The following is a 17,429-nucleotide window of genomic DNA, read 5'->3' as shown; positions in this document are numbered from 1 at the left end:
GCCAACCAGGTTGGAAGTATTTTTACTAGTTTAAAAGCCAGTGCAGCTGAATGTCTGCACCCCTACCAACCAGTCCCCGAAGAGAACTAGAGGGTCGTGCTTTAATTTCTCACCTCCTCTGTGCTCCCTTGACAAAAGTTGATTTCATCCCTTAAGAATGTCTTGAGTTAATTACCCTCTCCTCTTCCCACTGCAGAGTAAGCTCTCTAAGAAACAAAACTGATTAAAACTCTTACAGATGAAGTCCCAGGTCCTTACCTGGCCTTCCATGATATTTGTGATCTGGCGCCTATTGTCTTTTTAGTCTTACTTCCCATCATCCTCAAGTACTTGCTCCCTGGTGCAGTTTGTGCAATGCTACCAATGAGCTCAAGCGATGGGGTGGTTTAAATGTTTCCTCTAGCCGACTTCTGACCTGTGGCTAGCTGGGAAGGCCCCACAGGCTAACCACAGCACCCTGCATGTGGTAGGTGCTTCTGTTGAACATGGATAGATTAGCCTGGCATAAAACCTTCTTAGGAATGAAATTGGGTTTTTTGTTTGTTTAGGTAATGGCTTTGAATCAACTCCTGAGTCAGTAAGGCAGAGGCACAAGAAGGGATAGACACTTCAGATGATGACTATAGTCATTAATTGAAGGGTAGTTGAATAAGAATGAATGACAGATTTTGTGGCTGTTCAGGGTGGAATTTGTTACTCGGATCTTTAATCCACATCTTTAATTATAATGTACTTTGGGTAGCTTATCCTGATATTAACAGTGTTCTCATGTAACACTTATAAAATATAAATAGGGTGTTAAATATAAATGAAGTACCAAGTGTAGAGTACCAAGCAGTGTACTCAGCACAGAGTTAACTAAATGGAAATGGATTCTGCCCTTATGAAGCTTACGGTCCAGCAAGGGAACCAGCTCATAAATAAGTAAACTTTCTTCCATCTCTGTTTTTCATCTGCTATTTCATCTCTTGCCTGGACCAGAGCAGTGGACTCCATGCTGGTCTGTCTGCCTACATGCAAGTCCTTAAACCCTCCCTACTCGGCAGCCAGAGCGAGCTTTGAAAATCAGGGCTTGAGTTGATCTTGCTTAACCCCGTTTGAAACTTCACATTACACTTAGGGTAAAATCCTAATTTCTTTCCATGATCTCCAAGGTCAAGTTTGATTGGGCCTCTGCCTATCCCTCCAGCCATGAATCAGGGCACTGTGTCTCACCATTCCTCACTGCACCCCTCTGTGCCCTGCTGGTCCCTCTGCGTCTGCTAGCTTTAGCCATAGGGGCAGCCGTCAGTTCTTTGAACCCCTGAGCTCCTTTCCTTCCCAAGGACTTTGTTGGTGCTGTTCTCTGGCTCTCTCCAGGGCTGGCAACTTCTCATCCTTTAGATCTACCTAAAGTTGGTTCCTTCCGCCCCCACCACTGTTATATTTTATCAGAGAGCCCTTCCTAACATTTTTTAAGACGGGGGTTGGGGAGGATCAGAAGGAGAGGGAGAGAGAGAATCTTGAGCAGGCTCCAGTTCCAGTGCCAGGCCCGACACAAGGCTCAATCTCACAACCCTGAGATCATGACCTGAGCTGAAATCAAGAGTCAGACACTTAACCCACTGAGCCAGCCAGGTGCCCTATAGCATTTAAGAGAATCTGTAATTATCTCTACCGTTTGTTGGGGGAGGAAAGTTGTCTGAAATTAAAGGCTTTCCTGTGCAGTTTCGAGCTGAGAGGAGAGGATTGGATCTTAAGATTTGCAATGAAGGCACCCTTTTCTGATTCTAAAGGGATACATAATTAAATTATTTACGTATTTAGTTCCCAAGTCTCTTCCGATCAGCAAAGGCATTTCCCCCACCAATTTTGGTCAGAATGAATACCTCTGCAGAACAGGCTGTGCTCCACGGTGAAGCAAACATTTTGAAAATTAGGATGCATTAACAGAAGCATAGGTTGGGGTTAGCCATACAGTTAACCAACTTTTAATATCAGCAATCACTCAGAATAGGCCTCTCTTTGCAGACATGCTAAGGTGAAAAGCAAGCATGAGTAGTAAAAATCAAATGCTGGAAGAGTAGGATATTTTTGAGTGTTAAAGGAACAACTCTGGTTTAGGAACAATGTATGGTTGGCAAGTTAAGTTGTAAGAGAAAGGTACTCAAGATGCATGTTGAGAGCAGAAGCTAGTGGTGGGGCCGGGGGGTGGGGGGGACTAGAAGAGTCATGAGGGAGGACAGAAGGAAGGGATGGGGTGGGATAGAGAGAAGACAGGGATGGAAAGCGGGGAGAGAGCAGTAGAAATCCAGCAGTAGCAGGTCTTTCAAAGTCTAATCAAGGATGAGAGTACATGGCATCCCTCCTTGCTGATTCTTCATGGTGTTGGACGCAGGAACGGTGATCCTGTCAACATTTCATTGTATGGTTATGAAAGACAAGGTGGCAAGGTGATGGAGGGCCATCTGATTTCATTAGACAGACCATCTTTGTCTAGAAAACTATAGTTCCCTTCCCTGTGATTCCCATTACTCAAAAGCCTCTGATTTCCTGTTCCAGGTCTCTGAGCAGTAATTTATTGAGTTGTACTTCTGGCCAACAGAAATAGTTATTTTTGGTGGAGGGTGTTTTTTTCTCCTGTGGTATACATATGCGATTTAGGAATGAAGGCTCCAACATCCTCCTTATGAATTCTTAAACCTTTGAAAGAAAAATTGCAACGCGTCCTTTCTGCTATAGATTGTCCACTGATTTTGCCGCTTGCCTGCAGTCTGCCACGAGTCCTGTGCTGCCTGCTGGGGTCCGACGGAGAAGCACTGCATGGCCTGCAGAGACCCCCTCCAAGTGCTGAGGGAGGGCGGCTGTGAGAGCGGCTGTGGCCTCGGGTTCTACAACAAGCAGGGGATCTGCAGTGGTAAGTGCTCGGCTCTGCATGCCAGAGCAGCTTGCTTTCTTCCAGCATCCTTTGTTTTATTAAAATCATAACATTTCTTTTAGTCAACGAATATGCAAGTGTTGGGGCACCTGGGGGGCTCAGTTGATTAAGCCTCTGCCTTTGGCTCAGGTCATGATCTCGGGGTCCTGGGGGTCCTGAGATCCAGCCCTGTGTCGGGGGTGGGGGTGTCCCTGCTCAGCAGGGAATCTGTTTCTCTCTCTCCCTCTCCCCCTGGCTTGTGCTCTCTCACTCAGTCTCTCTCAAATAAATAAATAAAATCTTTAAAAAAAATATGCAAATGGCTGCTAACATCGACAGTGTTTTAGTAGTTTACAAACCCTTTTTGTCAACTGGTAGGATCACCTTTGACACCCCCACTTCACAACAGCATGTTAGGTTAGGGTGCTCATGCTAGCCTCATGCTGCCAGGCTCAGGCTGCTTGCTCCAGACTCACAGCTGTGGGGAGAGGAGCAGGTCTTCCTTCCTCCAAATTCCCAATTCCACATCAGTGCCAGACTGCATCCAAATATTCACGGAGACAAAGACGCTCCCAGAGCAGCCAAAGCAGACCTACCCTTGTGTTGGCATCACTGACTTAAAGCTGAAGCTGTTACCGAGTATTCAGTCTTTTATGCCCACGGCATGGCGGTAAGAGTTAACCCAGCTTAGTGCTTCCTTCCAAGTGCTTTATAAACATTAACCCACTGAGAGGCAGGAAGGTAGTGGGGGTCGGCATGACCTTGGGCAAGTCACATACTCTGTCCGTGTGTCAGTTTCCCTTTTGTAGAACGGGGGTAACCATAGCCACCGTGGGTGACAGATAGTGGCCCCTCGAAGATGTCTGCATCCTGATAGCCAGCACTTGCGACTGTGCCGCCTTAGATGGTAGAAGGGGCTCTGGAAGGGTGATTCAGTCAAGGATCCTGAGACGGGAGAGACTATCCTGGCTTCTCCGGGTGGGCCAGTGCAATCACAAGGCTCCTTCCAGGAGGGACGGTGGGAGTCTGAAAAGGAGGTCTGAGACAGCAGCGGGAGTCAGGGTGATGCCAAGAAGGGGCAGGGCGCATGCAGGCAGCCTCTAGGACTGGGGAAGAGACACGGAAATGGATCTGCCCCTAGGGCTTCCAGAAGGAATGCAATCCCGCTGATGCCTTGACTTCAGGACTTCTGACCTCTAAAACTGTAAGATAATAAATTTGTGTTGGGTTAAGCCACTGAGTTTGTGGTTGTCTGGCCCGGCCGCAGTGGGAAACTGACACACACCGGCTCAGAAGGCTGTTGGGAGGACGGAGGTGATACAGGCAGCCATTTAGCCCAAGTGCTGTGTTTGCTGTCTATTCCTCATGATGATTGCAGGCGGTGGTTACTAGGATCATCCTCATTTTCCAGATGAGACAGAGAGGTTAAGAAACTTGCTTAAGGTCACATAGCTAATATGGGGCAGAGTTGGGATTCAAGCCTCAGTCTTCTGGCTTTAGATCTTACCTGCCTCCTAACTGCTCTACTAGTTATAAAGAGACGCCTCTCTATGTACCTCTGCTATTTCTTCCTCCCTTCTCCTTCTCGCCTCCCTCGATCCTCTTGTCGCCCTTTCTCCCTGTCAGTCTTCAGATCAGTTGCCAAGTCCACAGGTAGGCACCTGACAGTGAATGAAAGGTCTGAATTGAGTTTACTGTGATGGTCATACCTATAGAAAGGCTGTGATGACTTTTTTTTTTAAATAACAAAGTCCATTAAATCAATAAAAATGTGCAGCCCATAAAACTTTCTTGAGTTACTGTCCTCGTTTTGTTTACTGAGCAGGGCAACAGCAAATATGATCTTTGGGACTTGACAAATCCACTTGTCTTGGGGAAGAGAGATAGCCCCTGGCAGCTGCTTGCTTAAAGCTGTGCAGAGATCCATCAGCATCACTGGTGTGAAAAATCTCACTTGATGTGGACGAGTCACAGCTGGCTTTTTGTGGAGTCAGGAGAGAACAGGAAAGAAAGGCCAGGCTCTGCCGTATTTTAATCTTTTTCTGCCAGCATCACTTTCCTGCTCAGTTAAGCCAGATGCATTCTCTAAAGGTAATCAGATGTCAAGTTTGCACGAATCCAAAGACATTTAGCTTGTAAGTCCCCAAGGAGGCTGGCTACTGTCCCTGATGGGGGGCAGTGAAACTGACCTGCTACCGAGATGGTATATCTGAATTGAGAAAGCAACTTCTGCTGGGGAAGCAGGCATTTAAAATCTGTACCTCTGAAACAAATAATGCAATATATGTTAAGAAAAAAAAAAAAAGAAGAAGATAGCAGGAGGGGAAGAATGAAGGGGGCGGAAATCGGAGGGGGAGATGAACCATGAGAGACGATGGACTCTGAAAACCAAACTGAGGGTTCTAGAGGGGAGGGGGGTGGGAGGATGGGTTAGCCTGGTGATGGGTATTAAAGAAAGAGGGCACGTTCTGCATGGAGCACTGGGTGTTATGCACAAACAATGAATCATGGAACACTACATCAAAAACTAATGATGTAATGTATGGTGATTAACATAACAATAAAAATTTAAAAAATATAAAAAATAAATAAAAAATAAAAGGAGGGATTTAAAAAAAAGGAGGGATTAGTGTGAGCCTTGAGGCAGTGAGGGGTGGAAATCTACTTGGGCTGAGAGGTTGGATGAAGAAAGCCAGAGCTCCTTGCTGACTGGAAGAATTAAAAAAGACCACTGAGGGGCGCCTGGGTGGCTCAGTCATTAAGCGTCTGCCTTCGGCTCAGGTCATGATCCCAGGGTCCTGGGATCGAGCCCTGCATGGGGCTCCCTGCTCGGCGGGAAGCCTGCTTCTCCCTCTCCCATTCCTCCTGCTTGTGTTCCCTCTCTCGCTGTGCCTCTCTCTGTCAAATAAATAAATAAAATCTTAAAAAAAAAAACAACAACACTGAACAGGTGGCTTAGGGAGAGAGTATACATCTGAAATGCTATCTGTATACATTTTGAAACAAAGCATCAGAAAAAAAAAAGTCTTCCAGACAAGAGGATGGGCCATTGCTGAAAGTCAGCCAAGGAATCAATTGATCAGCGAGTAATTGCTGAACGCCTGCCGTGTGCTTAGCATGATGCAAGACTTTGTGATACCATTGACATCGACCCGAAGACCTTTGGATAAAGACGGGAGTTTACACTTCTCATAAAATTCTTAGAACTCTCTAAGTTTGTATTAGATGCCTTCAGAAGTGTTCATACAAATATTTCCTAAAACATCAGTGAACCAAGTCACTGATTGGTATCAGAATGTTAATTAAAACGTCTGATGCTGATAATGCTGACTTATTTCCAGTTCAATTTAGTGCTATTCAAGATAAAGACTGGCTGGTGTTGGTTTAATCATTTATAACTGAGAGACCTGTATCTCTAGAAATCTCAAAGTTAAGTGCTGAGAAAAATCCAGCACAACCTGTCATACACGGTGGTATGCCCTGGCTGAAAGAATTTACAGCAACCAAGTTCATTGGCGGTTCATGCTTTGAGTTTTACAAATGTTAGATATAAAGGGTGGGGAAATTCAAAGGACAAAAACCTCCTCATTCTTTAGTCTCTTAAGTACTTGTGCTATTATGAAGGGCTTTTCTGACTCTAGCTAACATAATAAATCAAAATAAGCTCCGAGGTTTCTGTTAGCCATTCTCTCTCTTCCTTCCTCCTCTCCTTTTTTCTCTCTTTCCTTCCTTTTATATGCATTTCCCTTCCTCACCAAGGCAGCTATTTCAATTTTTTTAAGACTTTATTTACAGAGTGCATGCATGTGTGTGCGAGCAGGGGAGGGGCAGAGGAAGAGGGAGAGGGAGAAAGAATCTTAAGCAGACTCTGTGCTGAGCATGGAGACTGACACAGAGCTCCAGCTCACCACCCTGAGATCATGACCTGAGCCGAAACCAAGAGTCAGACACTCAACCAACTGAACCACCCAGGCACCCCTACTTTAATTTTTTTTTTATCTTTTTGTTTTTATGGGCTCATGTAAAATGGGTATTCTTTTGAGTGTACATACCTTTTTTTTTCTTAAATGATGTGTTACAGAGTTCACGTTGTTCTTTTTTCATTCAGCATTATGGTTTGAACCACCTGTGTTTCTATATCATCTAGCTCTTTGCTTCTCACTGCTACATAGTACTCCCTGGGCTGCATCTCCCATAGCTCACCCATCCACTGTTCATGACAGACTCCCCACTTCCCTCCATCCCTATGCTGTCTCTAGAGAACACCAGTGAACAGCCTCAAACATGTCCCTTTATGAACCTCTGTGGAAGGTTCCCTGGGATGGGTAATCTGGGAGCAGAATTGTTGGTTTCTTAACTTTCCATATTCTTTATTTGACTAAGTAGTGCCAGGTAGCTCACCAGCATCCATACTCAAGTGTGAAGCTTGTCTCATCTCCACATCCTTGCCACCATTTGGCATTATCAAGCTTCAGATTTTTTTTTCTGGTTAATAGGTATACCGGGACAGCCCATTTTATTTGCATTTTTCTGATTATTAATGAGTTTGAGAATATCTTCAATGCCTATTGGACTGGCATCCCTACCCCCAAGCCCATTTTGACTTTAAACCCTATATTATATTGGATATGCTGGTGGGTGTGCCTCAGAATATTTGTTATGCTTGGTTCAATGAATAATTATCTGATTCTCCTTCAACTGTGAAAACAGAAAGTACAGAGTACTTTGAAATGTTGGAATCAAGGAAACAGAACTCAGCTGAGCAGCCAGACAGTGTGATTACCATGTTGATACCAACTGTGGACATTGTACAGAGTAGACTTCTCTGCTCCCTTTGCTCATTATTGACTTTCTCTGGTGGGTTTCCTCCCCCTTAGCTTGTGACGAATCCTGTAAGAGTTGTGGTCCCAGTAGTCCCAGGTGTCTTACCTGTACTGAGAAGACAGTGTTGCATGATGGGAAATGCATTGCTGAATGCCCTGATGGGTACTATGTTGAGGCCACTGGCAGATGCAGAGGTAAGACGTGGGTAATCATTGTCATCATCGTCATCATCAAAATGCATTTGACATATTTGACAATACTTGGTGCTATATGCTGCTCACTTAAGAATTAGTGTGTATGATGAGAAGATGTCAAATTAAAAGGAATAGCATTTTCATTCTAGAACCTGTGTGTATTTGGTATGGGAGTGGGTGGATGCTGTGGGACTTGAGTGATTAAGTAAAAGACTTATGCATATCAATCCTCATTAGGGATCATTTGGTCCTTTTCAGTGTGAAGAACATCTTTAAGATCTTCATATAGTCCTTGTGTACTAATAAACGGTCACTAACTTAGGTTGTAGGTATGACAGAATCATTTCTTAGATGGCACAAGCCCATATATCGGCAACTACAACACATCACAAAAATAAAATATAAAATAAACCAAGTTTGACAGCTTGTAAGGCCCAAGTCTGTATGTATTGAAAATTTGGTCTTATGTGCTATTTATGTATTGTTTCTTTCAGATTTATACAACTTTAACTATGAAACATTCCCATTTGAGACTTTGTAAGCTTCTACTTACGTATGCTTGACTTGTGTCTTTCCTTCGAGACAACTCGGGGAACTTACTGCTGCCTGGGATTCCTTGATTGCCCCTCTCCTCCAAAATAAACATACGTGTTCTCACTTGCACCTATAGTGTGGGTTTGTGGCAGAATGTTTCGATCTGTCCCACAGCCTTGTCTTAGCAACCTCCTTTCTGTATGCCAACCCCTTTACTGGCCCAGTGTTTATCCCTCTTCCACAACATCCTGCCCCCAAGAGTCTCATCCTACTTCCACACTCCCCTCTCCCAGCTCCTGCCTGTTGTTTTCTGGAGTCTTTAGTATCTCAATCCTGTCCCTTAGGGGGCCATGGTACCATTTGTAAATCAGAGTCAGAGGTGTCCCACTGTTACCACCCAGGACTAAAGCAGCAGAGATGCATGCCTGACATTGTCATATGTAAAGATTGTTTAATATGATTCTTCCTTAAAATCCTATAATGTCAGACCTAGAAGTATCTTAAGTGATCATTTAGTCCAGCCTCACAATGCATTTGCCATGGAGCCTAGGCCTGGAGAAACCTTGACTTGGCTAAGGGCATAGGCAAATTAGTGGACAAGCCAGCCAAAATTCCAGTGCTTCCAGAACTTCAGACACAGAAACTTTTCACTCTTCCCTATTCAGGTAGGGGGTTTTAGGTTCAGACAGACCTAGGGCTAAATCCCAGCACTGCTACTCATTAGCTCTATGATCTTGGGTAAATTTTTTAACTTCCCAAGACCTCAGTTTTCTCATTGGCAAAACCTCGCAATTGCTATGAAGATTAAATGCAGCAATGTGTATAAACCCCTTAATGGAAACAGCGCATCAACGGTAGCTGATAAATAATAGAACATGGATAAAAGATGGGTAAAGGGTCACCACGGGCAGTTTTGGGTATATAACCACTTCCTAAAACATCTTTCCGCCTGATTTGGTATGACAGCTGAAGGGGATTGAGAGCGACACAGAAGGGGCTTCCTGATACATAAGGAGCCCAGCTGAGAGGTAGGCTCCCTGTTCACTTGGGTTCCATGGTGTCCCCCTCACTGTCCTCCTCAGCTTGTCATAATTCATGTGCCGGCTGCTCCGGACCCACGGGCTCACACTGCACAGCCTGCATCCAGCCCCGGGCTCTGCGCCAAGGCCGCTGCCTGTCCAGCTGCGGAGAGGGCTTCTACCCTGACCACGGGGTCTGCAAAGGTACCGTTGGTGTCGTCGTCATTCTTAAGAGACTTTTCCATCACGAGGACAAAGATTTAAGTTACTTTTCAGTGCACTTTTCCCTACAGTGTATCTTATATCGCTATGTATACATTCTATGCTTTTTTTTCATTGCCAAGGGATAATCTGAAAAAAAAAAAAAAAAAAAAACTCACGTTGGAATATTTGTGATGACGCCCCCCAAAATTCATGATTTTTCTGGCCATCCTTGAAAGGACTGTCATTTCCTTTACCGTACATTAAAACAAAACAAAACTCTTACTTCCTCCTTTTCCCTGGTCTCCTCGAATTGTTAATGTGTTTCGTAGTCTTCATTTTGTTTTTCCCTGAAGAACCTTTTTTTGTTAACGATTATAGCTGAGCAAACTGAGTTAGCAGCAATGCCTCTGGGCTGAGGGAAATGGAAACTCTTAAATAGTTGTTTGCCAAAAAGGCTTTGGGCTCATTGGGAGGGTGGGATCATTGTCTTTTGAAACTAGAACATTGGGAGCATATACTTCAATTAGGTGAAGTTAATTTATATGTGTTTATATGTAGGGGACCTTGGAAAAGAGTTTGAGAATAGTTAGAAGAATATACATATTTATATATATATTTATCTATATATTTGTATCTATGTTATATATATTTAAATATGTTATATAAACTGGTATATATTTTATAAATAAATATGTATTTTTAGGGGCGCCTGGGTGGCTCAGTCGTTAAGCGTCTGCCTTCGGCTCAGGTCGTGGTCCCAGGGTCCTAGGATCGAGCCCCGCATCGGGCTCCCTGCTCCGCGGGAAGCCTGCTTCTCCCTCTCCCACTCCCCCTGCTTGTGTTCCCTCTCTAGCTGTCTCTCTCTCTCTCTGTCAAATAAATAAATAAAAAATCTTAAAAAAAAAAAAATTTTTTTTAAATATATGTATTTTTATAATTTTTATATAAATATATACATATATATTTGTATACATATATGTTATAAATATATATGTATATATTTAAAACAGGGCAGCTGCAATAAATACTCTGAAAAAGAAAATTTAGAAATCTTTTAAAGAACTCTTTTAGAGTTAATTGTATCAAAGTTAGTTATATCAAAGAGCTCTTGTAAAGAGTTAATTATATCAACTGTGGGCATGAGATAGTTCCAGTAGTCTGTTTGGGTCTGATTTCAACCAGTAGCCCAGAAAAACAAGAAACTGTGATGGATTGTCAAATTCCTGTTGCCCCTTAAAAGGGGGATCTTCCTTGTCTAGGAAAGCAGCCTTTCCTCACATAAATTCTAGAAGGATTTTGTTGCCTGGATGCCTATATAGTGGGTGATAGATGACATAGTAGACAATAATGCGATGACCATCTTTGCAAAAAATATAGTAATGGCCTTTGTATGGATGGTTCTTAAAATCTTCAATAAAAACAGAGGCCATGGTATTAAAACATCATTCAGTAAATGTGTATCTGGAGAACCAAGTCAGTATTGTCCAGTTTGCTGGGGTTTTTTCATGCTCCAGCTTGACAGACCTCACAAAACCAGAGAGATGTGACCAGTTAACATCACCCTCATTAGGCCTCTCACAAGTATTATCACCCTGTGCTATATATAGAACACTAGAAAGCAGTTTTCTGATAGGATGTATCTGGTGAACTCTTCTAAGTGGCTTAGATTTAATTAGGTACTCTCCTTGGTTGCAACGTATATATGACCCTTGTACTGATTTCTGCATTTTGTTCTTGGCAGCCTGTCATTCCTCTTGCCTCACTTGTGTGGGTCCAGAGCCCTCTCACTGTGCCCAGTGTAAGAAGCCCGATGAAGGACTGCAAGTTGAGCAGCTGTCTGGGGCGAACATCACCTCTGGCAAGTGTCTGTCCCAGTGTAGAGCCCACTTTTACTTGGAGAACACCGGGCTGTGTGAAGGTGAGCAAGCATGATTTGAAGAAATGTTAGGTAGCTTCTGGGCTTTGCTCTTGAGAGATCCTGTGAAGTGAGAACAAAGCCAGAAGACCTTTGTTTTCATGTAAGAATTGTTCCAGGATGCTTGTGGATGGAGCAGAAGATGGACATGCAAAGGGGTGGCCCCCACTGATGTTCTCCTTCCCTTGGTGAATAATAGACGATCTTAGAGAGCTGGTTCCATTGACCCCACTGTCCCCAAAGTTACATTCTAAGAAGTTCCAGACAGGAATTATTTCAGAGACAGTATGAGTAGCTAAGAAAGACCCAGAGCTCATTGTAGAATTCCATTTAGTATTGCTTCTAATTTGCTACTCTGGATGAATATGAATTGGTCCCTTCAGAGCAAAATCTGGACTTCTGTCAAAATTTAGAAGTGATTCTTGCCATTGCCTAGCATATCATCTACAGAAAATTGATGCCATCCTGAATAATTTGACTCAATAGCTGAGTCATCTGTGAGTAGCTGAGGAGTTGAAGGGGAGATATAGATAATTTGGGGAGAGGTTGGGGAGGCCCCTCTCTGTTCCTATACGACGTTGCCTTGCTGTTGGGTGAATTATTTGACTCTCAAGCTACTTTAAAAAAAATGCAATACTTACAATTTTCATTGTAAATGTATGTTCATTAAGGGAAACTTTGAATGTAGAAAAAGTAGAAAGATAATCTGCCCACCATCTACCACCATCTACCACTTGGGTAATTGCCTTTACCATTTTGCTGTCTTAAAAAGACTTATACCCAAGTCTTTTCCTATGCATAGCTTTGAATTTTTATTTTTACCATATAACTGTAAGCCTGTTGTAGATTCAATTTTGTATCCTACAATATCCAGTTTTACATTGGAATATACCCTCACATGGAAGTGATAGATTTCAAGGTTAAAAGATTTTGATAGTCAGTCAAATGGCATAGTAGGAAGTATACAGATTTGGAATACAGAGACCCCAGGCCAGACACTTAAGCTCGCTGAGCCTTTGCATTCACAGCATTAGATGAAAGATAATTATCTTTCACATGGGCTTTTTGCCAGGATCAAAGGAGGTTAGGAGTGTGAAAATTCTTGGTAAATTGTAAAGCCCCATGCTCAAATGTTATAAATGTCTGTCCAAATACTCAGGTGTTCAGGAACATTATAGGGGTAATCCCCTGCTCCCAGGGGTGCACCCTGCTCCCTGGGATGCACTGTTACAAAGTGCTTAGAAATTAGGGGAAGCGTCTTTATTTTCCAAATACACTGGTTTCCACCCATATATGCCTTGCCTAAACTCTCTCTAGTCCGCTAAACTTTCATGGCTCTGTTTCCACAACTACTTCTGAAATACAGGAATCTGTCACTAAGAGTCCCAGTGCCTTCCCAAGGCACACACCACACAGCCTTCCCCTCTGGTCCTGGGAGAAATCAAGAAGAAATCTTCCCAGGCTACTCAGCGTAGTTAGCCTCTCCCTATAATTTTGAACACTATATTAAAAATGAAAAATAGGGAATTTGAGGAGGGATCAGAAAGGAGAAACAAAAATGATTAATGTTTGTAAAACTAAGTTGTAAATAAAAATTGGAGTGACCAGGGTTATCCAGCCAGAAAATAATGTTACTGTTGATTTGGTATACACCATGAGCCAGACATTAGGAGAAGTACATGACTTGTTTTTCACTAAAGTCTGGTACCAACCTTGTGGGGTGAGTGGGACAACTATTTTAGAGAGGAAATGGAGGCTTTGGGGAGTTTAGGCTGTAGCTTGTTCAAAGTCATATATCCAGCACAGAGTAGAATCCAGTGGAATCTCAGTCAGCCTGATTCTTGTATCCATGCTCTACACCAAGTTGTTACTGTATTATGCTCACTGACAAGGGAAAAGCATAGCATACTAATACTGCAGGATTGGAACATCTTAAATTTAAGGAGGCATCTTCAACAAAGGGGAGTTTTCTGGGAATCCCTTTATACAGACACCTTTTTAAAAGGATTAGAGTGTAATCCGTGTGGCATGGTTTAATCATGGTCCCATGCCAAAGGTCTAGATTGACCTCTGGAGTCCTTTGTGATCCCATGATTTTATGCTAGTTCACATAATATTATTAGGTATCACACTATATAGCTATCTACTCACGTTTATTACCAAATCCTTGTGCAATCTCTGCTATGTAGATTTTGTTGTACTCAATTTATAAGTGATGAGAATGTGGCAGAAAAGGTTAATTGAGTTGCCCAAGATTCCGTTGGGAAACTGAGTACAACCACCAATTGTTTCCAACCCTATCTGAGTATTAAGTGTGTTGATTGATGTGTTTCCTGTCACTCATCTCATATCTCTGGAAACCTTTCTGCCTTCCCACAATCTGTTCCATTTTTTTATTCTGCCGAGGTATTGTCAATGCAATCAGGCTGGGGAGCCCTACGAGACTGGGCTCTCCTTCTCACATGTTCCCAGAGATACCCTGGCTTCCTTGCAGAACATTTAAAATGTTGGAGTATTTTTGCGGCTGTACCATTGAGGGTTTATTTTACAGCACGTTTGATCTCAAGTGCTTTTCTATAAAGAAAAGAAAAACAACTGTTTTCTGGAACTCTCCCTCTTCCTCTCTCTGAGACTGCAGTACAGAGTGATTAGAATATTACTGCAGCTAATGAAAGCGAGCAGGTGCATTATAGGAAAAAACAATTTACTTAGAGTCTGCAGTGATGTCAGAAGTTATAAAAGTTTCAACTCAGAGCTACATGACAAACCCAGAAATTATCTAGTGGAAGATGAAACAAAAATACTCAAGATATTTGACTAACATCCAAGTCTATGACTGAAGGATGAAAAACATAAAATTAACAAACAGTGACCAAAGAGAACATTGTTTATTAGTAGCTGGAGGGCAGTCTGTTTTTATTCCTTCCTTCTACAAACGTCTATTGAGTGTTCCCTCGGTGCTGGGCATTGTCTAGGCACTGGCAGTACCCTCATGAATGAGTGAGACAAAATTCCTACCCTCGTGGAATTTATATTCTAGTGAGAGAAACAGATCATAAAGAAATGAATAACAACAGCAGCAACAAAACCCATGGTGTGTACTTGGCTAGGGGTCTGTGCTATGAAGCCCACAGTGGGATAACGGGGAAGAAAGAGGTGGACTGAGTTGGGCTCCAAAGCAGAAGGGCTCTGGTGAGAGGGGGATGGGCACCTGCCTGTATTGGTCCTGTGATTGGGGCTCATTCTCAAAAGTGTATCCTTGTATCCTTCAGAACATGGAGCTTTGACGTTATGTTTTGTTTTGTTTTTTTTCGCCTCTATGTTTACAAAATGTGGCTAGAACTGCTGGTACAAAAGACAGTCCGTTACTAATTGTGAAAGACAATGTGAAGGCGTTTTCTGTAGTCAACCAAAACTGTGCATGTTTATTCAATATTAACATTCAGTACTAACTAAAAGAAGGATTTTAGTAATGTTACCCAGAGTTCACCTCACCTATTTAACAGATTGTGTCAGCATTGACAGAGTCTAGTTTATTTAACAAAACAAACAAACAAACAAACAAACAAACAAACAAAAGCCAGGAAATACCTATCAACCCCCTTGCTCAAATAAAATAATACAAATTCAATCCCTTCAAAACCTCCAAACATCAAAAAACTATCCTTTGCTTTTTTATCCCTCTTTATCCCTCTCCCCCCGCAATAGTTTTCCAGGACTCCCTGAGTTCATAAATCTATCTGAAATCTCCAGGGTGGAGCTGGGTGGGGGGCCGCTATCTTGTACAGGGTGCCGTTCTCGTGTTAAGTCCTGTGACAGGTTCCTCCTGGAGGCATTTAGTGACTGTGCAGCCCCTGGGGCCGTACCTGACAGCCCAGGGTGGATGGACAGGACAAAGGACCTGGAGCTCTTGTCACTGGGAGGCCTTTCCTCTTTCCTGAGAATGTTCCTAGGATCAGATCAGATCACTCAACTCATTTTCAGATTCTCCTTACACTGTTGTTGAGGTGGTTTTTTGTTGTTGTTGTTTTCTTATAAAGGATTCAACTATTTTGAAGCCTTAGCTTTCAGTTGAGGTTTCTCTAGTGCAGAGCTTTTCATAGGAATCTCTTGGGAATCTTGTTAAAATGTGGATTCAGATTTCATAGGTCTGGGGTAGGATCTGAGTTTCTGCATTTATAACATGCTTTCAGGTAAGGCTGATGCTCCTGGTCCAGGGACCATAGGTGAGTAAGCAAAGCCTCTAATTAAAAAAGGGCAAATATATCATTTTATCATTGGTATACTTCTAACTAAAGCAGTTTAACAAAAATCTCAATTTTTATTTCTTCTTATTGTATGCATAATACATATTACAGAGATTTTAAAAAATACAGAAAAGAAAAATTAGAAAACAAAAACATCTACTACTAGGTTACCCAGATTTAGCAAATAAAAGTACAGGATTAAGAAATAAAAATATTTAGGGCACCTGGGTGGCTCAGTTGGTTGGGCGACTGCCTGCGGCTCAGGTCATGATCCTGGAGTCCCGGGATCGAGTCCCGCATTGGGCTCCCTGCTCGGCGGGGAGTCTGCTTCTCCCTCTGACCCTCCCCCATCTCATGCTCTCTCTCTCATTCTCTCTCTCTCAAATAAATAGATAAAATCTTAAAAAAGAAAAATATTTAGCAGATAAAAGGAATTTTTTAGTGTAAGTATATCCCAAATATTGCCTGAGATATTCTTTTTTTTTTCTTTTTTTAACATTTTATTTATTTGACAGGGAGAGAGCACAAGCAGGGGGAGCAGCAGGCAAAAGAAGAGGGAGAAACAGGCTCCTTGCTGAGCGAGGAGCCCCATGTCGGGCTCAATCCCAGGACCCTGGGATCATAACCTGAGCTGAAGGCAGATGCTTAACCGACTGAGTCTCCCAGGCACCCCTGCTGGAGATATTCTAAAATGCTATTCAATGTTTATCTGAAATTCAAATTTAACTAGGTAGCCTTTATTTTATCTGTAAATCCTACCTATAGCCCTTCAATCTTGAGATAACCTCTTTTAATCCTTTGGCATAGATTCTTAGTTATTTATGCACACACACACGTGTGTATATATATCTCACTTCACAGTTTATAAATTCCTTACAACCAAGAGTTTTATTAGAAATTCTGTAAGTTTGGGGAGCTTGGGTGGTTCAGTCAGTTAAGTATCTGCCTTCGGCTCAGGTCATGATCTCAGGGTCCTGGGATTGAGCCCCTTGTTGGGCTCCCTGCTCCCCGGGGAGTTTGCTTCTCCCTCTCCCTCTGCCCCTCCCCCCACTAATGTGTGCTCTCTCTCTCTCAAATAAATAAAATCTTCAAAAAATTCTGTAAGTTTACATTTACTCCCATTTTACAGATGAAGAAAGTAAGTCTTAGAAGGAACCAACTAATGAATGATTTAGCAACTGAGGATCCTAAGTTGCTACATAGTTGCTCTGGAAATATTTCCTTCTTTCCAAGCCCAGATCCCTTGTTCTTCATTTCACACTAGAGCTTTACAATTGAATTTCAGGCCAGGCTGTCTCAATTAATGATGCAGTTCAATCACCATGTCAACACCTTGGCAGTGGTGACCAAGGACCGGATCTGAACATGGTCAGGATGATTAGATTTTAGCCACATTATTGCCCCGATTCTGTGGCAAATGAATGGTGGATTCTCTCCGTTCCTACACAGTTCAGCAAGAGGGTTCAAGATGATCTAATTTTGAGGGACTTACATGTTTTTAAAAGTGAACTCTATACCTCAATAATGAATTTTACTTACATGTCTTCTGTTTTAGTATGTCAGGAGATACACTGCTTTAACAAGAATGCAGAGGTA

At 42.6% G+C, this 17,429-nt stretch overlaps 1 protein-coding gene across 1 annotated transcript in view; it reads left to right on the top strand.

Moving 5' to 3' along the window:
* FRAS1 (Fraser extracellular matrix complex subunit 1) overlaps positions 1-17,429 on the top strand; it is a 417,216-nt gene that overhangs the window by 209,914 nt on the left and 189,873 nt on the right. Inside the window, exons 15-18 of the mRNA XM_035004710.1 lie at positions 2,753-2,896; positions 7,774-7,914; positions 9,531-9,671; positions 11,413-11,589. Coding sequence (XP_034860601.1) covers positions 2,753-2,896; positions 7,774-7,914; positions 9,531-9,671; positions 11,413-11,589 — 603 coding nt within the window. The remainder of the gene's footprint in view (positions 1-2,752; positions 2,897-7,773; positions 7,915-9,530; positions 9,672-11,412; positions 11,590-17,429) is intronic.

This window comes from Mirounga leonina, unplaced genomic scaffold (genome assembly GCF_011800145.1).
Source record: "Mirounga leonina isolate KUSES-001 unplaced genomic scaffold, KU_Mleo_1.0 Mir_129, whole genome shotgun sequence".
Lineage (NCBI taxonomy): Eukaryota > Metazoa > Chordata > Mammalia > Carnivora > Phocidae > Mirounga > Mirounga leonina.
The sequence above is the reverse complement of the archived record's forward strand: the minus strand, read 5'-3'. Positions and strand labels throughout refer to the sequence as shown.